The following is a 22931-nucleotide window of genomic DNA, read 5'->3' as shown; positions in this document are numbered from 1 at the left end:
CTTCCCGAGATGGGAGATTTGAGGAGGGTCAGCAGCTTCCCTTGGGAGCAGAAGAACGCTGGGGAGGGTCCAGATCCTTTGGGGGGGGGCAGACACTGGGTGGGGGACAGCATATCCTCATTAGGGTGACAACCTCTCGGGGGTGGGGGGCAGATCTCCCTGAAGGCAGCAGATGCCGGGGAGAGGGCCCAGATGGGAGCAGATCCCATTTGGGGCGAGACACTCCGAGGAGAGCGAGTGCCTGGGGACCAGATCCCATTTGGGGTGAGACCCTTCCCAGGAGGGCGGGTGCCTGGGAGCAGGTCCCGGGGTTGATGCCGTGAGCTCCCGGAGGACGCAGCAGCCCCTCCGGCACCGCGGGAAGCGGAGCCCCGGCTGCGGTCGCGGGGAGGAGGAGCGGGCGGGCGGGGCGCGGCTGCCGCCCGCCTCCGTCGGGGCTGGGACCGGGGCCGGGGCCGGTCGGGGCGTTCAGGGATGGATGCTGCGCCCGGGAGCGCCCCGCCGTCCTCCGCCGCGGCGTTGCGGCTGGCGCTGGCGACTCCGGGGCTGCCCGAGGGTCCCCTCGGCTGCCCCATCTGCCTGGACGTGCTGCGGGACCCGGTGACGGTGCCGTGCGGACACAACTTCTGCCAGGGCTGCTTGCAGGCGCTCCGCCAGCGGCCAGGCCCCCCCGACGGCGGTGGGGCGGGCGGAGCCGCCCGCTGCCCGCTGTGCCAGGAGCCCGTCCCCGCGGCCCTGCGGCTCTGCAAGAACCGCGCCCTGTGCGAGCTCCTGCCGCTGCTGGCGGCCGCCACCGGCGGCTCGTCCCCGCCGTCCCCGGCCGCCGCGTCCCCGATGGCCCCGGGAGCCGAGGAGGAGGATGCTGCGGGAGAGGAAGGAGCGGCGGTGCTGTGCGATGTGTGCCCGCCGGGGTCCCGCGTGGCGGCGGAGCGGTCGTGCCTGGTGTGCCTGGCGTCCTTCTGCGGGGCGCACCTGGAGCCGCACCGGCGCGCCCCGGCCTTCCGCGCACACCGGCTGGTGGCCCCGCTGCGCCGGCTGGAGGAGGGGCTGTGCCCCCGCCACCTGCAGCCCCTCGACGGCTTCTGCCGCACCGAGCAGAGCTGTGTCTGCGCCCGCTGCCGCGCCCACGAGCATCGCGCCCACGACGTGGTGCCCCTCGAACAGGAGCGGGAGCACAAGCAGGTGCGTGGGGTGGGGAGGGGCGCGGAGGTCCCCGCGCGGGTGCTGCGCGGGTGGGACCGTGGTGTGGGGGTGTGCTGGGTGGTGTGAGCTGCGGCATCCCTCGGAGGGGTTCATCCTGCGCCCGTGTCCCCACGGGGAGCCCAATCCCCACGTGGGTGTGTGCAGGTGCAGCACTGGAGGGATGCCCTGTGTGGGGGGTGCTGTGCTCTCACCCCTCGGGGGATCCCACCCCAGCATACGGACAGGGTGCTGTGCCATCAGGGAACCCCTGGGATTGGGACAGGATGGGCAGATCGGGGCAGAGCCGCTGCCAGGCATCCCGTGGGGAGTTCTCCCGCTGCGGAGCCGAACTCGCAATCCCGTGGGTGTAGGGCTGGGGCGACGGTGCCTGGGACACCCCACGGTGGCCACCCCCGCGGTCATGGGGCACCCGCCGTCTCCGTCTCGTTCCCACAGCTCCATCAAGGCGGTTTTTCTGGCCGCGCTGGCAGCCGGCCCGGCCGCCGCTCCCGCTCCCCCAGCCTTTTGTATCCTGCCGTTTTGGCAGCGGGGGTTTTTCCATCACTCCCATTCCCAGATGCGACTGAGTCACCTCCTAAACTCACACCCACGAGCCTTCCCAGGAGCCGGGGCTCCAAGCCCAACGTGGTGCTGCCTTCCTGGGCACTGCTGCCTTGAAGGCGTGGGGCCTCTGTGGGGCTGCAGGCAGGTGGGAACCTGTGAGGCTCACGGTGTGGTGGCATCTCGCATGGCCATGAGACATTTGGAGACCTTGGGAAAGTTTGCCTTTTCCAAGGAGGAGCCCGGGGTCTGGCAGGGAGCACAGCAACAGCCCCAAGCCAGCTCCACCTCCTGATGGGCTGTCAGGATTGCAGGAAAACCCTTTTATCGGCATTATTAGTCATGAGGTGCCTTAAAATAGAAACTGTGTGTAATCCCAGCCCCGAGGAGCTGTCAGACCTCGGCAGGCGCTGCTTAATGTCGCCTGCACGGCCTCTGTGACTGCCCTCGGGCTGGGATGGATGCACGGGGAAAGCACCTGTAGCTGCTCCCCGGGCACAAGCACTGCAGGGAGCAGGGCCAGGGGCTGGGCATCAGCAGGGAGCTGCCCTGGCTGGGGAGAGCCCTCTTGGCTCCCGAGGGACCCGTCCTCGTGATGGGCAATGGCTGAGCCAACAATAGCGCGTCAGGAAACGCTGTGTTCGGAAGGTGCTTCCTTTGCAGCCCGTGCTCCGGAGCTGGTTTGCGTTGCTCCTCAACAGAAACCTCCAGGGGACTCTTCGCTAAGTTTCTGAGTGCTCCAGGTCTGCCTTTCAGCTTCTGCACCAATCCCAGGTGGATTTTTCCCAGCCGTGGGTACTCGCTAAGAGCACGCACTTAGCTGTAATCACTGCCTGATGGGTTTGCTTTCAGATTCCTGTTTTGTTTGCTTTCTGCTGGGACCAGGGCGGGGAACATGGAGTTGGACATGATCCTTTGCAACCCAGGCTGCTCCTTTCGTTTTCCAGCTGAGTGAGAAGGGATGTTTGCAGATTGGATGTTGCAGGGAAGGAAAACAGGAAACCAACTCATGGTTCCCCTTGCATGCTTCACTCGAAGCCTGGTAGCGAGGTCACGGTCAGAGAGGCTCTGTGGGTTGAGCTTCGGGAGAGGCAGGATGCCCTGCTGCTCCCACCGGGACTGGGGGTGAAGCTCAGTGTTTGTCCTTGATGTCTGCAGGCCCAACAAGCCAAATTCCTCAGCGATGTGGAGAATGAGCTGGAGGAGCTGGCAGTCACCATCGCCCAGGCCAAGAAAATGGTGGAGCTCATTAAGGTGACTCTGCGATGGCTTTGCTCTGTTAGTGAAGCTCTGCTGGGCTGGGGGTGGAGGAGAAGGGGCTGTGAGATTTTGGGGTGCATGGGGTGTAGAGATGGTGCTCACAGGAGCACCATAAAACGATGGTGATCCTGACAAAGATCCCTGAGGATTCTTGCTCCTCATCTCTGCTAACCCTTGTGGCATCTCTGGTTGCTTTAGTTTTTAACATGGAAGAAGGAACAGGGCAAGAGCCATCCCAGGGCATCCTCTGGGTCTTGCACCTTCCCTCCCCAGGCTCATTGGGGGTTGTCCCCTTTGGCCCTTGTGCAAACACATCACTTTCCTGCTTGGGGACGCCAAATGTGGTGCAGCAGTCAGTGGCAGTGCCCAGCCAGGTCTCTTGACAGCTGGGCTATGATCTGAGTTCTTGGGGGAAGAGGGTGATGGGGTGTCAGGGGGACCCCACAGAGCTGAGAACTGGGTGCTGGGCAGGGCACAAGGGTGCCCTCCTGCACCCTCACCTGCAGGACCTGACCCCTCTCTCCCTGCACTCAGGGTGCTGCCACAAAGGAGAGAGAAAGGGTCGAGAAGCTCTTTGCAGAGGCCTCTGAGGTGCTGGCAACCTTCCAGAAGGAGGTGATGGGATTCATCCAGGACGGGGAGCGCTCCATGCTGGGGGAGGCCGAGGCCGATCTCCGCTGGAAGGAGGAGAGACGAGCCAAGCTGGTCCAGTGCAAGCAAAACTTGGAGAACGTCCCCAGCACCGACACCATCTACTTCCTCCAGGTGGGATGGGGCAAGAAGGAGCTGACAATGTTGTATTTTGGGGTTTTGTCCCATTCCCCATGGAGCTGGGGGCCAGGAACCCTGGGATGTTCAGGCTGCAGAGTCTCACTCCTGTCAGCACAGTCCTCTCCCCTCCTCTCTCCCAGGGGGACCAGGCAGCCAAGATTTTCCCCTCCATCACCCCTACCTCTGTCCTGTCTGTGACTCAGGAGAGGCTGATGTGCTGCCCAGAGTGGTACCCCGGTGTAGGGGGCAGAGAGTGAGAGGTTGGGGTGCCCCACTGCCTCCTCCAGCATCCCCCCCCTCCCTGACAGCCCAGGAAGAGGAGGAGATGCTGCTCCTTGTGAAGTGGGCATGGTCTGAGTCCGGGTTTGAAAGTGAGTGAAGAGAAGGTGCCAGGAACACGTGGCCGGGAAAGCGCTCTCCTCCCTTGTGCTGTCCTTGGGCCAAGTCCTGAGAGCTGCCAGATCCCAAATCCTCCAGGGCTGGGTGGGGTTGTGGAACAAGAGACAACTTTGGCTTGTTTGAAACCTTCTGAAACTCCATCTTTTTTGGCTCAGGAATTTCAGGCCTTGAAAGTAGCCATGGAAGAAAACCTCTCTCCACCTTTGAGCTTCCAGAACGAGCTGAACTTCACCAAGTGCACCCAAGCCGTGGGTGCCGTAAAGGATGTGCTGTCCACTATCTGCAAAAACCAGTGGAACCACTTGCAGGGGAAAGGAATTGATGGATTGAGTTGCCAGGAGACGGAGGAAGGTTTGTGTTCACTCAGCCCCTGTGCCTGGATGGTTCCCTGTCCCTTTCCCTCTTCCCTGCGTGGGTGGGAGGCGGCTGCAGGCTCCATGAGCACTGGCCCCTGGCCTTCCAGCCCTGGAAGCTGCTCAGCACGGGTTCCCTGCACGTTGCACAATCCCTGTCTGGGCTTACGCCTCTTTGAGGTTTTGTGAATTTTTCCACAGAGACCGGAGACTGGAGAGGCAACAAACAGCCTGGGAGTTAGGCAGGGCCCTGTGGGAGGGGGCAAGTGGCCAAAGTGGCCTCCTGTGAAAGGGGACTCTTCTTCCCAGGACAGACAGTTCTCCTCACGGGGCAGGCTGTGGGCTCCCAAACCTGCCAGGGTTAGAGAGCTGATGTGGCAGCTCTCTCCCATGCTGTCTCATGTAACCTGAGCTCTCTCCTTTCTCATTTTCTTGGATGCCCACGGGAATTGCAGCCGGTTCCTTGCACCCCTGCCCACCTCCCTGGGGTGACCAAAGTGGTGTCTGTCCTTTCCTGTGTGGGAGCCACTGGGGATGTTCAGGGGGAGTGGGGATGCTGGCTGGGGCTGTGACAGCTGGGTGCCATCAGGGGCAGGGGACGATGCTCCAGTGACCCCTTGCTGGTGGTTTGGTTCCTTTGCTGATGCAAGCCCTTCTGTGCCTGTCTCCACAGCATTGGCCGAATCCCGATTTCCAGACAAGCCAAACAATCCTGCCTGCCTGGAGAGCCGTGATTATTTCCTGAAATGTAAGCAGGGGACTTTTGCGTTGGCGGTTGTTGCTAAGGCCCATCTTCCCTTTCCTCTCTCTGTCCCGCCTGCCTGGCCAGCACCAATCCAGCAGCTGTGAGAGTGCTGCCACCAGCAGAGGAAATACTGCTTGGCTAACAGGGAAGCCTCCTGGCTTTCCTGACAACAGTCATAGCCTGGTTAGGTGATGGTTTTTTCCCCTCATCTGTGGTTCTGCTGGCCCAGCTGCCCATGGGGGGCTGCAGGCATCCTGTGTAATTCCTGCTGCCTTCCAGCCCTTGGCAAATTGGATCCTCTTTAAGTTAGATCAGAGCTTGGGCATCTGCCTTGTTTGCTGCAGGACCCTGAGCTGGTGAGGGTTGTCTGCAGCAGCAGAATGACAGGGATCATGCAGTGGTTGAGCAGAGTGGGGCTGGAGAGGCTGAGGCTGGGGGGTGCAGGGCTGGGCTTGAGCTCCCACACCCCACCTGTGTGTCCCCAGCCTTACAGGGATATGGGGTCACCTACTGACATAGGGGACAAGATCTGCCTCAGTGGCACAGAGCAGAATAACCTGGGCTCAGGGAGGGTGTGCTCTTCTGCTGTCAGGTTGGGACATGCAATGCAGTTGATCGTGATCCATGTCCAGGGTTGTTCCCTGGAAGAACTTCCTTGGGCATCCCTCTCTTTGGGATCCATCAGTGGTTCTCACATGGCCCCACTTGCCAGGGGCTGCCTGTCTGTAGCTGAGACATGCCTGGCTGTTCTCTCTTCTTGGGGTCCCTCTTGACTGCATTTATCTGTGGTTACCTGAAATATGCTTTTATGTGAGATTTTCTTACCACCACTCTGTCAGGTGGATTCTCCAATGTCTGGTATCATGGTTGAGCTCATCAAGCAGCCCCTCTGCTCTCTCCTCTGCCCAGTTACCTATATCCATCCTGCTTATGAGACTATCAGCTCTTTCAGCCCCTCATCTTCATTGACTGAAATTTGCCATGGGACTTAAAAGCAAAGGGACAGAGTGATGGGACAGGTCAGAAAGAATCATACTCATCATCGAAGGCTGGGGCAGGGGGATCAGAGCAGGGAGAGCTGGGAGGATTTCCTCGCATTTCCCTCCTCATGCTCACTTCTCTCTCTTGCCCCACGCAGTCGCCTTCATCATCGACCTGGACAGTGACACAGCTGACAAGTTCATCCAGCTGTTCGGCACCAAGGGGGCCAAACGGGTGCTGTGCCCCATCCCCTACCCAGAGAGCCCCACCCGCTTCATCAACTGCGAGCAGGTGCTGGGTTTGAACCTCATGAACAGGGGCAACTACTACTGGGAGGTGGAGCTGATCGACGGCTGGGTCAGCATCGGGGTCATCGCCGAGGACTTTGACCCGCGGGAGCCCTACAACCACGGCCGCCTGGGCAGGAACGACAGGTCCTGCTGCCTGCAGTGGAACGGCCAGAACTATGTGGCCTGGTTTGGTGGCTTCGAGTGCCCCATCCAGCAGCCCTTTTTCCACACGATCGGCGTCTTCCTGGAGTATTCGGAAAAGGCTTTAACCTTCTACGGAGTCAAGGACTCCAAGATGACCTGCCTGCAGCAGCTCAAGGTCTCCCCTTCTGCCAAGGGGAAGTCTGACCCATTCCAGAACAAGATCAACCGCCAGTTTGCCTCTCTTTTCTCGTGCAAGCTGAAGCCAGCCTTTTTCCTGGAGAGTGTGGATGCCCACCTGCAGATTGGGCCGCTGAAGAAGGATTGTGTGTCGGTGCTGAAGCGCCGGTGACTGCCCAGGGAGCAGGGCACGGACAGACCCACAAAAGCCTCTCCTGCAGGTTATTACCACCTCTCTTTGGTAGCCCTGTCTGTCTCTGTGGCAGCCCTCCCTCCTCTCTGCACTGTTGGGGACCCAGGGCTGGATGAAGCCTCCTGATGGGCAGGGCTGGGGGCCAGGATGGGGCTGGATCCAAGTGCCAGCTCTGCCCCTGAGCAAGCTTGGGCGAGTCCCTGTGCTGCTCCCTGCCCCTCAGCTTCCCTTTCTGGACATCAGGGACTGCGACAGCCTTTCTTGGTAAAGTGTGCTGCTCAGAAGTGCCACAGGGATTTGGAGCTGTGCCTTGGCCACCTGCCCAGTCCCTCTCCTTTACCTCTGCTCATGCAGCCCCAGCAACTCGTGCAGATGCTTTGTGCCTTATCTCAGGCTCTGTTGCTGATGCTTTTTTAAGTGCTGCCTCATCGACACCTTCTGCATGCTCCTAAGGAAGTGCCTTTGATGGAGCAAGCCCTGCATGGACCAGGTGAACCCCCAAGGCAGTCTTCCCTGGTGCCACATCACCTCTGTGCCCTGGCATGGGTGAGATGGTGCTCTGGGGAGAGGGACGTGGAGGAGCCTGGCTGGGTGCTGGGGTGATGCTGGGGTGATGCAGCACCTCTCCATGCAGGGCTGCCCTCCCATTAGTGCTGCAAACGTGAAACGAGGATCTCTGCCCAGCTGGGAAAGGGAGAAACCTCCTGCCGAGAAGCAGCACCACTGTTCCCACCTGGAGATGGGGAGGGGAACAGCACAAACCAAATTTTGAGGATGTGCTTTAAGCAAACACATTCTTTGCAAAGTTTTACAGCCAAATTTTCCCCCATGTTTTTGTTGACACTACTGTTTTGGGGGCTTTTAGTACTGTTAAACTACCAACTCTTCAAAAGCCCTGGGCACACTTGAGCTGAAAATCTGCCCCTTAGCTTAGAGATTTTTAAGTGACAGAGGTGCTGTGAATATGTCCCAGAGATAAATGGTCTGCTTTAGTGTTGTAGGGACAGCTGTGAGTGCCTCGATAAAGGTGCAGCATCAGTCAGCTACTAAATGACCCTTTAGACTCTGGGAATAAGGAACAATTAACAAAAACTACTCTCAAGCGAGAGGGAACACTGTTCCCTTCAGGAAAGGTGGAAACTTGAGGCTGAGAGACCAAACTGCCAGTTCACATGTCCTAAGGGAGCTTTTTCAGAAGGAAAACACAGAAATACTGCCTGTGAGGGCAGCACAGAGCAGTCCCTGTCTCAGCACAGCGTGCCTTTCCACAAGTTTATTTTTTCTGGGGTTATTTTGCTACCTACCTCCCAAAGCTAGCTTTACAGAACCGTGGTGCTGTGTAATGTACACCTGGAGAGAAAATACAGAGGGTCAGGTTCTTCACTGGCATGAGTGAGTCAGGGATGATGCAACAACAGTCAGCAGGGATAGTAAACAGCCCATTTAGCTAAATATATGATATATATACTTTTTTCCCCCCGAAGGATAAGCTGGAAATCATAGTGCTATATTCAAGTGAAGCCAAGGGAAAAATGTGAATGTGAATAAAAGGCAGGTACAAAGCTGGGAGGTTTGAAGTTAAAGGCACGGTTCATGTAAAGCCACGTTTACATGCTGAGGCTCAAAGAGCTCCTTTACTGCAACTCCTTTGCCAGCGCTGCCAATTCCTGCTGGCACAGAAAGAGCTGCCAGTCCCCAGAAAATTGGGATATTTGAGTGGATGAAGGGTCTGAGCGCAGCCACCCCTTCCCCGGGGCAAGGCTGGTGAGTCAGTCTGGGAAGGGGCTTGCTGGGATCTGTCTGCCAATTCCTCCTCCTCCTCCTCCACACGACGTGACTCCCAAACTGCTGTGAGCAGTGGGAAAAGGAACAGTAGGCCTTCCAGAGTGAAATCTTCAGCTGAAATCTTGGCCTTTCCTGGCTGGTGGGAATGCTGCCCAGACTTCTGCCCGGATGGGAATTCATTCCCTGCGTCCTGAGCTCCAAACCCTCTTTGTTTGGCTGGCGCCAGCGGCCCCTGCAGAGCTCAGGCCTTGCACGAGATGTCAGCGGTGACACAGAGCAGGCATCGCTGCTGCTCTGTGCACACGGGGAGAACTTGGAGTCAGGAATTCCTGATGGGATGAGAAAGATGGAGCTGTGCCACAGCCCGTGCACGGTCACATCCTGGGAGGACGAGGAAGGGAAGGAACCTTCATCTCTACAGGAAGAGATCTCCCATGTGGGCCCCCATCTGCACCCTACATCTCATTTATTCAGGCAAAACTCCCACTGTTTGCAGCGAGGAGTTTTGCCAGAGTAAACAGAGCAGATCTGGGTCTTTGTGCTGTTTCATTTCGCTGTAGGCAGATTGATTGCTCCACGGGGAAACCCGTGCTGGAGCCACGCATCCCCCCCTTCTCCACATTTCCCAATGCACAGACACAAACCTCTGACCCCCTTCAGGGCTTGGGAGGCTCAGAGGGATCCTCTCTTTCCACCCTGTCACCACGTGGGAGCAGCTCAGGAACCCACGGGGGTGTCTGGGCATGGTGTCTGGTTGTGCCGTGGCTTTGGCTGAATTCATGGGTGCAGCTCTGATGCCTTTTCCTGGTCTTAAAATCAAGAGTCAGACATGGTTAGAAGGGGAAAAGGGATTTTACCTTGGTATTTATTTTAGGGATCCTTAGGTGCACATGTCCAGGTCATATGCATTGAAATGCACCCTGCAAAAAAATGTCCACCCCAAAAGATCGGGTATATCATTATAGGTTTTACTAATTAGCAGATCTATCAAAGATTCCCCAATGAGAGGCTCGAGTGAGCCCCCCTCCCAAAGGAGCCTTCTCCTGGATGGTTCTGTCTTAGTTTACAGAATGTGTTCTGGAGAGGACCTTGGGCTCTGGGGCACACTGATCCCTAACTACGAAGCTTCTAAAATGTTGAGTCTCTCAGCTTGACAAACAAGTCCAAGAATGGAGGCAAAAAGCACTAGGAATACAGAAGTTGTAAAAAAAGGTATAACAGGGGTATAAAAGAAAAGGCAAAAAATCTTCATGGCATCAGCTCCATGGAGCTCCTGTGGATGCTCCACAGCTGGGAAGTGCTGCCCAACCCTCTCTTTCCTGCTGCTTGCTTTTATCCTGGTTGGGAGCACTATAAACCCTCCTGGTTTAGGGGTGATTTACAACAGGAGCAGTCCCCCAGCAGCTGGGTCAGAGCTTGCTCTGTGCTGCCAGTAATTTGGGGTGTAAACTGGAACCATTAGGGAATGTGCACTGCGCCAGCTCTGGATCCCTGATTTTGCTGTAAACAAGGGGTTAAATGCAGGGTGAGGTGAGTCGAGATGGATCAATAGCACTTGGCAACTTAAACAGCCTTTCCTTGTTCCCTTGGGTTATTTCTGCTGTCGAAGACTGTTCCTCTTTTTAATTAGGATATTTTAAAATACAGTAACTGTAGGGTATTTTACAGTGTGTGAAAAAGACCATAACAGAATAATATAATGGTGTTAGAGACTATGATTTGTCCATTAAATATTATACAGTCATTGCTCTGGGTTGTCTTTCCTTTAAATACCAAACCGTTTGAGTTGTCCCATTATCTCATGTTTACTTTTCTGTGTCCTGTACGTCTGACATAAAATAACACAGATTTTATTTTCCAAGTGTGTCCAAGGGAATTCTGCCATATACACATTTTTATTGCAAAAGGAGCAGAAGAACCTTAAAATCCAATACCAGTTGTCAGCCCTGGGCAATTCAAAGCAGCAAATTGTCTCAGTTGTCTCTTCTGTGTCCTCATACTACAAATAAAAAAGATTAACAGATTAGGTGTTTTTTCCTTAGTGTTTTCAAGTTTGAGAGTATAAATTTCCAAGATTTTCTATGTGATGAGGAGGTCTAGAGCTCCACACACACACTGGCAATTACAGCAGCATCTTTTTTAAGTGAAGGCTGCTTTTTTTAATCCCAAATGCCAACTGGAGTTAGGATAAAAATGTTATTTGAGTCTTAGTTCGTGCAAGGTGCCAATGCTCCATCTGGGCTTTTCAGTGGAAGCCGAGTGGATTCTGCTTCTGACTTTAATAGGAGAAGAATCAGGACTATTTGTTATGGCTGTTTCTTAAAAGGGAAACTTACTGCTTATTGAAAAAGCGGATATGAAAAGCACAAACTTGTTCTCTTCTTGCCAAGAAACAGTACAGATTATGTCACTGCATTTATTTAAATCTGGTTTCCATTATGTCGTTTTTCTGCTTTTCACCCCCACTCGCCTCTGGTTCTCAGGCACTCAGACAGGACTGGGCTGCAAACCCAGGGAATAGCTCAAATCCATCTAAAAATACATAATATAAGGTAATATATGCTCTTATTTGTATATTTTTGATACACAGTTGTCAGTTACTGATCTGAGGGAGCCCTTCAAACAGTGGTTAGTTTTGCAGGGTTCCTATTTTTAATGAAGTTATGCAATCATTAAGTTTTTAAAATTCCTCCTACTTGCACACCTGGAGGCAGGAGTTTAGACCCTTCCTGCAGATCTGCACATGCCACAAGTATTTCCTTGCTCCCAGATTCCTGACAGACAGACACACAGACACGGTCCTGGCTTGTTTATAGGGCAACGGGTTAGCCCTTCTAGTTTAACACACTGCAGTAGAAAGGGGTAATTTTTTGGATGTGCTTGATTCCATCACTGAAAGCAGCCAATAACAGGATCAAAAATCTGTTTGCAAGTGTGCGAAACAGGAAATGCCCATCTAGTGGGAATTTTAAAAACCGTTGGAAATGGAGCATCTTCGCTGTTTAAGGGGGTAAATTTCACTTCATGTGCAGAACCGCCAGATATGAGGGATTATTTATTATTATTATTATTTATTTTACTCTACCAAACAGCACAGTTATAGAGAGACATTGTGGCAGGCCCTGAGGCGGGGAAGGGGGGGTATCATGGCGGCTGGCCTACAACTCCCAGCATGCACCGCGCGAAGAAGCACGCGTTACCTCCTCTATCGATGGCGATGACTACAACTCCCAGCATGCCCCACCGGCCCAATGACGCCAGCGCCTTTTTCCCGCGCAGGCGCAGAGTGGGCTCGATGCTGTGAGGAGGAGGAGGAGGAGGCGGCGGAGGAGGCGGCGATGGCGCTCAACAAGAACCACTCGGAAGGCGGCGGCGTCATCGTTAACAACAGCGAGAAGTGAGGTGCTATCCCCTTCTCCCTTCCTCCGGCCGCGGGAGCCGGGGGATAGCGGCGCGCTGCCTTCTCCCCCCGCCCTCTTCCTGCCTTCCCCCTCAGGGGGAGGGGTTGTGTGGGTCGGGGTTGGGGGGGTGCTGAGAGGGTGAGGCGGTTAAAGGGGGTGGTTTAACCCTCTCGGTGCCGGCGTTGTTCGTCCTCCCCTCGTTTCCCTACGGCTTAGGGGCTGTACGTACCCTCCTGCCCCAGGGCCTGCGCGGGGGGAGCTCTGCTGGGCCTCAGCCGCGGGCCTTGCTCCCCCTACACCGCTCCCCTCAGCATCCTGCCGGTCCCCCAGCCTGCTGCTGGCTCTTGCTGCTGTGCCCAGTCTCTCCCCCGAGGGCTCAGGAAGGGCTGGCAGAGCTCAGCTCCCGCCCAGGTGATCTGGCCTGGACGCAGGCCTCCCCTCTCGGGGATGCTGCACCTGCATCGTGCCTCAGCTCAAAGGCTGCCCACGGTGGTTTGCTGGGTTCCTGGAGCACAGCTCCCTTTCTGTGTGTGCGGGAAGGAGCGACAGTGTTGGAAAAAGGTGCTGGGATATAACCATGGAAACGGCAAGCCTCCACAGAGCTGCCTCTGTCTGCATGGCAAAGGGCTGTCCGCACCCGCTGTCTGCCAGCGTGGTTCTGACGTGGCAGTCATCTGCTTCGGGGACAAAGGAGTGGTTCATCCTTCAGCTCTTCTTTCCACGGGGCCGCTTAAACATTGATGCAGGAATTCTGCGCCTGACTTCCACTTGGGATGTGGCATTTCTTAGAAGGCTGTAGTAAGATCAACTCAGGTACTTAAATTTGCATTCCCTGAGAGAACTGCAGCAGCTGAAGGTGTTGCTGTTCCCGGCTGTCAGCCTGCCTTGGATCAGGGTCTGTCTGAAATGCTGCAGCCTGAGCAGAGCTGGTCCCACTGCCCTTCCCGAGCTTTTCCTGGAGGGACAGGTATTTACTGGCAGAAGGGAAAGGCAAATGACTGAGCATGGAAACACGTCAGCTGCCAAAGATAGAGGTGGTGGAGGTTTCTGCAGCTTTAGGGATTAGAGTTCCTAATGTGGGTGCTGTAATGTCAATACAAGTTACCTGCTGTGTCCATGCAAAGGTTTTAATCAGGTCAGTTTGTAATTGAGAATTAAGGAATCAGTGCAGGCAACACGAGTTAATGAAGTCTTGTGGCAAGGAAGGGGAGTTCCTCTGGATCACATTTTTGTGTCAGAGGTGCTTGAGCTGTGGTGAGACCTTTGAGAGCCGTGTTGCATAAGCAGCCTGAGCAGTTCCTTCTCCTGCAGTCCTTTCTCTGTCGCATTACTTGTGGGCAACTGACTTAGGGAACTGATCCAGTAGAAATGCAAAATGATTTAAAACGAAAGTAAATGTCTTGAGATTTCGATTGATTTGGTGCCTGGTTATGCAGACAGCAGCAGCAGCTGTGTCAGCACACTGAGAAGGGAACAAGCAGCCAGTGATACTTCAGTTGCTGCTGCCAACAACAACAACAAAAAAGGCAAACCAGAACTGATTTTGTCTGCTCAGCATGGCCTGAGGTTACAGGTGGTTTTGGGAGGTCAGTAAACTTCTGTGCAGGCTGCACTTCTGCCTTGAGCTGTAGCTCTTGTCTCTTCTGGCAACTTTTGCAGTGTTTTGATGACCTATGACCATGTAGAAGTTACCTTCAGTGATCTGGAGCCGATGCCAGAGGCCTTCAAGGGGACCAAGAAAGGGAGCGTTTTCCTGACTCCCTACCGGGTAAGTGCTGAAAGGCTTTATCTCGTGTAAGGAGATAACAGTCCTGGAGTCTGTATTTAAATGTCCTCAGTGCATGAAAGTCAGGATAATCTACTCCTGCTTGAAGTGTAGCTCATCCTCTCCCTCTGGAAAGCATTATGAATTCACGGCATATCCCATCTATTTGTCAACAGATAATAAATCTGATTAGTTCTTGTACAGGCAGCTGTTTAGTACATCAGGTATCTTCAAACTGGAAATTAACAGTGGTCTGGAAATGCTGAATGCAACAGCACAGCTACTGAATCATAGCTGTGTGGAGCAGCAGGTTCTCTGGGAGCTGGAAGGAGTATTACCTGAGCAAGGGACTTCCTGGAAGGCTTTATTACCTTGAGGATTTGGTTTACCCCTGTGGCTGTTCTCTGTAGCTTTTGGCTTGCAGAAGTGGTGATGTGGGAGGGAGTTTGAGTCCATGGAGAAGTCTGTTCAGATAATAAATCAGGGCTGTGTTTCCTGTTTATTTTGAATAGCTCTTGTAATGTTACTTTCTTTTCAGGTTATCTTTGTGTCGAAGGGGAAGGATGCTATGCAGTCATTCGTGATGCCCTTTTACTTATTGAAGGATTGTGAGATCAAGCAGCCAGTGTTTGGAGCAAATTACATCAAGGGCACAGTGAAAGCAGAGGCAGGAGGTAGGTATCACACAGTGTGTGTTCTGTGTCTCAGTTCAGTGCTCACTTCATAGCAAAAACCTGGCTAACCAAAACTTGACACTGTCCAAATGCATTTTCACACTCCTGCTAAAATGTGTTTCTTTCTTTCGCAGCTAAAAATGCTCCCCTTATCAGCTCCCTGTTCAGTTACAATGAGCAGATCTGCTCTGCAACCCATCTCATTCCTCCCCTCTGCAAAATACTAAGTTCAATTAAACAAGTGATCTCAGCAAATAAACATCAGAGTGGAGTCAGCAAGAATGAGCATGTAATTTTGCTTTGGTCACTTGAGGTCACCTCTCCCACCTGCATCCAGGTCCTCCTGTGCCAAAAACCCAGATTCTTTCTGGCTCTGTTTGGTTTCAGGTGGAGATCCCCAGAGCACTTTTTCCATCATGTTTCTTGTGCAGTTCAAGGACAGGTGTGCTGTTGCTGTAGTGCATCCTGGCAGTGAAAATGGCACTTGGAAAGGACTGTCTTGACATCAGGGAAGTTAAGGAGCTGTTTCACATTAAACTCAGTGAGAAGGCTGTGGCAGGCATTTTCAATAATAATTTTGGTTTTCACTGGTTTTTTTACCAAAGGCACAAAGTTCAGGAAACTTTCATCCTCAGCTTGATTCAGTCTGTAGTTGTAGCACAGAAGTCACAGCACAGGGTGTAGGGGCTTTCAGCTGGAATCCTGAAAGCAGCTTCTGCATGGGAGCTGAGTGGGACAATCCAGCATGAGAGGGAGCCTGAGCAGTAATGACAAACTAAACTGTGTGAAAGGCAAAGGGCTTTAGCTAAATCTTTGTGAATTTTCCCCAGAGGCCATCTCTTTTAATGATGATGTTGTCTTAACAGCCATGAGAGTCTGGTTTAGCTTAAAAGGCTCTTTAATCTACTTGTTTCTGTTTCAGCACAGCTTCTGCTTTGATGCTTTCTTGGGACTCTGGACTGTGTGTGTTTTTCTTTTTTATACTGTAATATGAGATGTCACTAATTTATTTGTTTTTTTAATTATTATTTATCCTGACTTGAAATGTCTTCCATGGGCTCTAATGGATTTATGTGGGCCATGTTTTTCATTTAGCTCTTTGCTTCATTGGGCACTCAGACTCCCAAACTAATTTGGAGCTGACAGGTGTAGTTGCAAAGGCTTTTTAGCAAACGGGATTAACAAAATCCCTGTCTTCTGCACTAATCTTATCCAAAGCAAGAGCAAATCCCGCACTCCTGATAGCTTGGCCTGTGGCAGCTGCTGTGGCAACAGCCACAACTCCAGAAAGCTTATGAAGGTCTCCCTCATGGATGTTTCTGCTTCAGGTGTCTCTTGACATGACAATACCCCAGTGTGATTTTTTTTCTGATGATACCATAATTCTGCCACTTCCTCTGCTTTATTTTTTTCTTTTTCTTTTAACTTGAATATTTGGGATAAGCTCTTTAAAGAATTATATACAGAGCATCTGTAGATAGAGCATATAACCTAAATAGCATGGAAATGGCTTCTCCTTGCTGTCTTTCCTCCCTCAGGTGGCTGGGAAGGATCTGCCACATTCAAGATGACCTTTTCAGCTGGGGGTGCAATTGAATTTGGGCAGCGGATGCTGCAGGTGGCATCACAAGGTATGGAAGTCTGGGGGTATCTGCCGGAGTTTTGTGGGTTTAGGACCCTTGCCTGTGTCTGAAGCTTGCTTTAAAAAGTATTTTTTTCACATCCAATGAGCAGCAGATTTATTGGGATGACACTTTTTTTCTGATAAGGACTCTCTAAGTTTGTTGGAGTTCTTGGCCTGTATTTGAGGCAGGCTTGATGTTCTGATGAGGTCTTGTCTTTGTTTTTCCAGTCTCCAGAGGTGAAATACCCAGTGGAGCTTATGGCTATTCCTACATGCCAAATGGATCCTATGCTTTTGCACCCCCTGCAGCTAACGGGGGCTATCCATACCCACCTCCTCCTCCAGGTAAGCCTGGGAACTGAGGCTGGGGATTGTTCTAGTTAGTAAGAGTTAAAACAGGTAAAAAGGACAAGAAACACAGATTTTACACGGTGTTTTAGTGATGACTTGTGTAGCTTTTGTTCCTGAGTTTAGTTATGTTTGCCTTGGCTTCTTTGGGTTGATAACTCCACCCAGGGGAGTTAAGTCTCTTGCTGTGTGATTTCCTTTCCTGACAGACTTTTATCCTGGTCCTCCTATGGCAGATGGAGGCATGGGCTACATGCAGCTTCCACCCCCACCATACCCAGGGCCCATGGAACCCCCTGTCAGTGGCCCGGACCTGCCCTCCACTCCTGCAGGTAAGGAGTGTGTCCAGGTGAATGAACTCACCACAGTTTTGTTAGGAGTGAAACAGACTTTGCTTCTTGTCTTTTGGGGAACTTTGAAGCTCCGCTTAGAAGTTGAAATTTGTTTAGAAAAGGGATTAGGAAGCTCCCCTAATCTCCAGCTTTGTATGTCCAGCTCAGTTTGGAGTCCAGCCTGATTCTCTCCGGGGTGGACACCATTAATGGGTATTTTACGGATGGATTTATTATTCTTTTGATAGAAAAAATACAGTTTGTGATTCTCTTGTGGTGGTAATCTTGCCCTAATGGATGAATACAAGGAAACTGATGGTGAAACCTGTTTGTGGTCCATTTTAGTTCTCAACTGTGTCTTGGGTGATATTTTCTTCCCCTTCCCCTGTTTCACTCTTAATGTGATTATTTTTCCTGAAACAATATGGAACAGGGGAAGAGATGATGGAAAGGAGCTGGGGAAATATCAGCCTCATTTTTCACTCATTTGGGATTTATTAAAATGAAAAAAGAGCTATTGTGGTTGGACATAGCCATAGACCTCTTGCAGATAAGAATATTTGTTTGAATAAGGATTTAACTTTTCTCTTTGGTTTGAATAAACAACCATTCATCTTTGAACTATTATTTGGGAAGCGGCACTGCTCCAGAGGGTTGTACAAGATTTTTGTATTCTGCAGAAATAGAGGATGTGGATTATCCTCATAAATTACCATCTTTAATGCAAGAATCCCCTAAGCTGCTATAAACTTGTGCTGATTTTTGTCTTGCCTGGTGTTTTCACTCCCAGGGAGGATGGTTTATTCACTGCCGGTTTATAAAGGGTATTGTCTGTATTTAGGCAAAGCAGCAGCAAGCATTTCTTTATGGCTGACATGCAAGTCCCAGGTGACATTTCCAAACTCAGTCTTTGTCTGTTTCACTGGGTATTGACAATTCTGTGGTAACTGGAAGAGATAATGCTCAATTGTGTGTGTTGTAGCTATTTTGCAAATTGAGCACTGGTCATATGGTGCTCTGTTAGTAACTCTTGATGGCCAGGAATTCTTGTTTTATTGTAAGAGTTCTCTATGTCCCCCTAACCTGACTCTTCTCTCCGTGTGACAGCTGAAGCCAAGGCTGCTGAAGCTGCTGCCAGTGCTTACTACAGCCCAGGCAACCCCCACAATGTCTACATGCCCACGGTGAGTCCCTGTTGCTCTGCGTTTGCAGGGGAGCCCAAGTGTGTGTCTGGCAGATCTCTCAGTGGCATGTTGGTGTCTTGGGTGTTTTGGGGGCTTTGAGTTTAATTTTTTATTCTTACCCATGCACTGATGTCTTTTTATCATCTTTATTGCAGGACCAGCCACCCCCTCCTCCATACTTCCCACCAGAGGACAAGAAAAACCAATAAGCTGACAGAGAACTTCTCCACGACTCATTGCTTTCTTTTTTTCCATTTTGGCAGAATTCTGGGGCACGGTCCATAGCACTGAGGAGTAGAGCCTTCCCCCAAGGCACACTGCTTTCAGGGGCTCTAGTACTAGGTCTGTGCAGAGCAAGGGGAGGGATGTTGGCAGCCTGGCTCACCTCTGGAACTCTGAGGGTTTGCTGTCCTGCAGCATTCCCTCCTCCCTGTGTGCAGCATCGCTACACCTGGGGGTTCTCTTCATCTGTGACTGCTTCCCTTAGCTCTGTTTCTTTTGATACTTAAATTATACCTCTTTAGAGTCAGCATCTGCTCTAAACTGCTAATTAACATGATCATGACATGGAAACAAGGCCCTTGGACATGGTGGGTATCTTGAATTTACCTGAGTGTGCATCCAAGAGCACCTCTGGACACAGGGATGCCTCTGGTTATTCCTTTTAATCCAGAGTGTCACGTCCAACTCTTTGCTCTTGAGAAAGGGCTTCAAAGGAAACCTTTGGGATCTCAAAGGAAATACACACCTGTGGCATTTTTCAGATATATATTCAACTTTCTTGGGTTTCTTTGTTTTTAGTCATTCCTGACAATCATAGTGAGTAATCTGGTAGCCCTTCAGATTTCCCTGCTGTGCGCCATGTATGACAGTGCTGACCAACTTCCCTTCCTCAGACACACTGCTCTTCACAGGGTTCTCCAGTAGCATCTGACCAGTTTAGATCCCATGGGAGCACTAATATTTCTGTTGTCTCTATTTTCCAGTTAGATATGTGAGTTCATGGAATAGTCTCCTCATAGTCTGTAACGCACTTTTGTTTTTCCTTTGTTGTAACACAAGTTACACTTTTTGGCCAGTGAAGCATCTTCCTGCTGTGATTTACCTGGTGAATTAGCAGCTAATGGGCAGAAAGCAGTTGACTTCTGCCCTGGAAGCACTTGAGAGAGTATGCAAAACATTGGAATAAGCTGTAAGGTCCAAAGTGTTGTTTATTGCTGTTTGTGTTCCTGGTCCAGCTGTGAATTCCCAGTCACCTGAACGCAGACTCCTCATAGCATTGATTCCTTGGTCTCATTAGCAACAACTCCAGGACTGATCAGAATCTGGGCTATGAAACTTTTGTGCTGTTCAAAGCTTTGCACAAGTCACACTTTGCTGACTTCTGACAGCTGGGAGAGAAAATCCTTCCCAGCAAAGTGTGACAGAGGATTCTGTGCTAGGGAACTGCTGAGACTTGCTGCATGCAGCCTGCTCGGAGAGAAAAAAGGTCCACCTCTTGTTTTCTTTTTGTTTGAGTTTAGCTGATTAATGAAATTGCTACTGTTTGTGCACTGACTTTTCTAGAATTGCTACTGCGGTGATGTAAAGAAATGGTTATTTAAAAAAAAATATTTATTTTGAAAGCATTTGATTAATATATTAATGTGAAATGACTTCTGAATGCAGATCTGTTTTGCTAAGACTGTGAAGTAAAGAGAAATGAGCTCAAAACTTGGGGTGGTTGTGTGTGTGTGAGCAGGCAAACTTCTGGTGAGTTGGTAGCTTTGGATGGGGAGAGGAAGAATTAGAAGCAAAATCACTTGGATTTTGTTTGTGGCTCTTCACTGGTGACATCATTTGCTAGATTTCTCTTGGGTGACTTTATGAATGAAAATAAGATGTTAAAATATTTCAGCAGACTCCCATTTCACAGTTCCTGTTGGAAGCTGGTGCAGCAGCTGCTTTACTCTACCCAGATGTGTCACCCAGGTTGTTTTTCCAGACCAATTGTCCTCATGAAAGTTACAACCTGTTCACTATTTTACTTTGCAAGAAGTAGCTGGGTGATGCAGCATAATTAATGCTTCTAAAATATGTCTCTAAGTAGAAACAATCCACAATTTTAGCTTCTTTTTTCCTGTAAGTGTGCTGAGGTGCCTGGGTGGTTGTGCCCAGTGAGGTCGGAGCTCTCTCGGGTGTGCTCCACCTGTGCTCCTCTCCCTGGAAAAGCTGAGTTGTGCTCCAGCAGCAGTGCCAGAGCCGTTCCTCTCTCTGAGCTGAACCAGCTGTGTCAGTCACCTGGCAGGGCAGGAGGGGAATGTTCCACATGGGAGCAGGTCCTGCTTAGTCCCCCTGGCTCACACTGACACCTGTCAAACAGGAGTTACCCAGAAGCTGCTCTCCAGGTATCGTCCAAACCTCACTTGGTTTCATTCCTCTTCCCAGCAGCTGCTGTGGCTGCCTTCATTCTCTTGAATTCCCTGACCAGCCAGCAGGGGACATCTTCCAGATTCTGCTCATTTTTTACACCCCTTTTGCCTCTCACATCCTCCCACATGGCTGTTTTACTGCATTTTAAGGCTGGCTGAGCCACTTGGGTTTGTTTTCTGTAGAAGAGTTGGGTGAAGGAGGAAAGCATTGAGACAAAATTTTACAGTCCAGTAGGAGCTGAATAAATCCTGACTTCTGAATTAAATTACTTCAAGGTTTCTTCAATCACATCTGTCCAACTGTAAGATGGTGCTGAAACCTTTCTGTTCTGGCTCATTCCCAGTTTCCCTCTACTCCGAGACAGAATCCTAGAAAACACAGATTGCACGAACTTTCCAGATCTCTCACCCAACCCCACTCCCTGTGCAGCTCTCAGGCCAACAAACAGAACAAATCCATGAGGGTTTTTTAAAAGCCTTTCCTCAGCTAAGTATGCTTGAGAGAGAATATTTCGATATCTGCTCCTATGGGAACTCAGCTCCATGGTTCGAGCTGAGTCACTTCCCGTAGAGTGGAGAAGTGGCAAGACCTGCAGAGACACCATGAGGTTTCTGTCTGGCAAAAGGGAAATACATTCAAAGGATGAGTCAGGCTGGAATAAATGAAATACTCCTTAGCACGGGTGTCAGAGGGCTAAATCTGGATCTGGAGCTGTGGGCTCTCCGCAGTGGTTTGAGGTTGAATGTTCCCATTTCCCCAGGCTGGAGCTGGGCATGGTCTGTGGGGAGGGGAGGAGGACGAAGCCAAAAAAAGAGATTGGGCGTGGTCTCGATGTGTTTGGAGTGTGCTGATGGGGAGTGAAGCACATTTTGGGAATGCTGAAGCTGTGGGGCCAAAAGGCTGGGCAAGTCACACAGCCAGCAAGGGTCAGGCAGGTATTGGGCTGAGTGGAGCAGCACGATTTGGGAATCCAGATTTTAGGGTGCTGGTGAGAATCCCTGCCAAAACTCCCAGATTTAGCCTTGGTACTCAGCACTCGCTGCCATCTACTTGTTGGAAACTGGGAGCTGTTCTTTGCTTGGGAAAGGGCTCAGGGAGGGTGGAAGGGTCACCAGTTCTGCAGCCCATGCAGAAGGTTTTAAATATTAAAGCAGGGAAGTGCAATTTGGAGTCTGCTGCTGCTCTGGAAGCGCGGTGGGAGTAGGGCAGGAGGAGACGTTGTGCATTAATATGACTCCAGGTCTGGTCCCTGCCTCAATGATTAACTGGCTGTGCAGCAGGAGGCTGCCATGTGAAAGCTGGATTGGTACCATTAAATTCCAATCTGAAGGAAAAGAGGAGGCACAGGGAACAATTGGTGTTGGATCCTTCGGCAGAGGCAGATTTTTCCACCACCATCTACAGTTCTGTCTCTTTGATGTGACTTGGGCTCTTCCCTTGAGAAGTCTCTCCCTGCCCCTGCTGCTGGGAAACGTGGCTGTTTCCCTCCTTTGGGGAGTGTGGGGTAACTGGGTATTTCCAAAGTGCTTTGAGATCTTGTGCAAAGAGGTGTTGCTGCAGGAACCGCAGGTGCTACTGACAGATTTCCTACTGTCAGCCCTGAAATCTTGGTGCTGTCCCTGGGGGCTGGGGAAGGCCTTTACCTTGGAAGGATTACCCCATCCTTAGGGATTAAGGATCCTTACCCTGGAAGGGTTGCCCCATCCTGTGTGTGCTTGCCCAGGGTTGCTTCCAGACAAAGGAAGAAACAGAGCCCTCTTCCTCCACATCATTCTGCCCAGGTTTTACCTCAAGTGCTCCAGCTTCATGCGACCTATTCCCTAAAAACCATTATTTTGCATTAATTTCTTTCTGGCTGGGGGGATGCACTGAGCAGCCATAGGGACCAGGGTTAAGGCCACTTGGCCAGCACCTCCCTGTCCTCGGTGTGCCTTCTTCTGGAGATCATGAGGACTTCCCACCACTCACAGAGCTGTAGATGGTCAAACTGTGCCTCTGCCACATGATGGACACTGTGATTTATCAGCTCTGCCTCACAGCGCTGTCTCCCTTTGCAAGCACGGCTGGAGGTGGTGGGAGGCGTGGGGTGAAGTTTGGATCCAGCTGCTCCCGGAGCACCCAGGAGCAGAGCCAGGAGCAGAGCCAGCCCTCACTAGTGAGCAGCTCCTGTCGCATCACAGGCACCTCCAGCTGTAAAGAACTGCCGGGGTGTGTTGGAGGTGAGTTTTGCCCAGGCAGGCTGTGATCAGGAGGAGTTTCAGGTTAGAGCTGCACAGAAAAGCCCAAGTGACAAATGTGAGGTTTGTGTGTAGGGAGGAAACCCTGGGATGTCCAGGGTGGGGATCTTTAT

The 22931-nt window shown here is 51.7% G+C and overlaps 2 protein-coding genes across 5 annotated transcripts; both read left to right on the top strand.

Annotated features, from left to right (window-relative positions):
* Positions 1-442: 442 nt before the first annotated feature.
* On the top strand, positions 443-9372 carry TRIM47 (tripartite motif containing 47). The gene is made up of 6 exons (XM_032128580.1): positions 443-1182; positions 2902-2997; positions 3538-3768; positions 4329-4524; positions 5200-5274; positions 6410-9372. The coding sequence occupies exons 1-6, from the start codon at positions 475-477 to the stop codon at positions 7033-7035; spliced, it is 1932 nt and encodes a 643-aa protein (XP_031984471.1). The 5' UTR covers positions 443-474; the 3' UTR covers positions 7036-9372.
* Positions 9373-12112: 2740 nt separating this feature from the next.
* WBP2 (WW domain binding protein 2) lies at positions 12113-19882 on the top strand. Of its 4 annotated transcripts, none has more exons than XM_032128583.1 (8): positions 12113-12238; positions 13902-14010; positions 14546-14681; positions 16220-16312; positions 16534-16650; positions 16863-16985; positions 18093-18169; positions 18325-19882. In XM_032128583.1, the coding sequence occupies exons 1-8, from the start codon at positions 12180-12182 to the stop codon at positions 18376-18378; spliced, it is 768 nt and encodes a 255-aa protein (XP_031984474.1). In that variant the 5' UTR covers positions 12113-12179; the 3' UTR covers positions 18379-19882. The 4 variants fall into 4 exon arrangements, with proteins under 4 accessions (XP_031984474.1, XP_031984475.1, XP_031984476.1 ...); XM_032128584.1 differs by having other exon boundaries at positions 12126-12238; positions 16890-16985; XM_032128585.1 differs by having other exon boundaries at positions 12149-12243.
* The last annotated feature ends 3049 nt before the right edge of the window (positions 19883-22931 follow it).

Source organism: Corvus moneduloides, chromosome 19 (genome assembly GCF_009650955.1).
Source record: "Corvus moneduloides isolate bCorMon1 chromosome 19, bCorMon1.pri, whole genome shotgun sequence".
Lineage (NCBI taxonomy): Eukaryota > Metazoa > Chordata > Aves > Passeriformes > Corvidae > Corvus > Corvus moneduloides.
This window is presented reverse-complemented; position numbering and strand designations above follow the sequence as displayed.

What these genes read in the sequence shown, in the direction of transcription:
- TRIM47 (XM_032128580.1), top strand. Translation starts at nt 475, where the DNA reads ATGGATGCTGCGCCCGGGAGCGCCCCGCCGTCCTCCGCCGCGGCGTTG. An exon ending in AGGAGCGGGAGCACAAGCAG is followed by an intron (nt 1,183 to 2,901) that starts GTGCGTGGGGTG and finishes TGATGTCTGCAG; the next exon opens with GCCCAACAAGCCAAATTCCT. An exon ending in TTGCCAGGAGACGGAGGAAG is followed by an intron (nt 4,525 to 5,199) that starts GTTTGTGTTCAC and finishes CTGTCTCCACAG; the next exon opens with CATTGGCCGAATCCCGATTT.
- WBP2 (XM_032128583.1), top strand. Translation starts at nt 12,180, where the DNA reads ATGGCGCTCAACAAGAACCACTCGGAAGGCGGCGGCGTCATCGTTAAC. An exon ending in ATCGTTAACAACAGCGAGAA is followed by an intron (nt 12,239 to 13,901) that starts GTGAGGTGCTAT and finishes CAACTTTTGCAG; the next exon opens with TGTTTTGATGACCTATGACC. An exon ending in CCTGCCCTCCACTCCTGCAG is followed by an intron (nt 16,986 to 18,092) that starts GTAAGGAGTGTG and finishes TCCGTGTGACAG; the next exon opens with CTGAAGCCAAGGCTGCTGAA.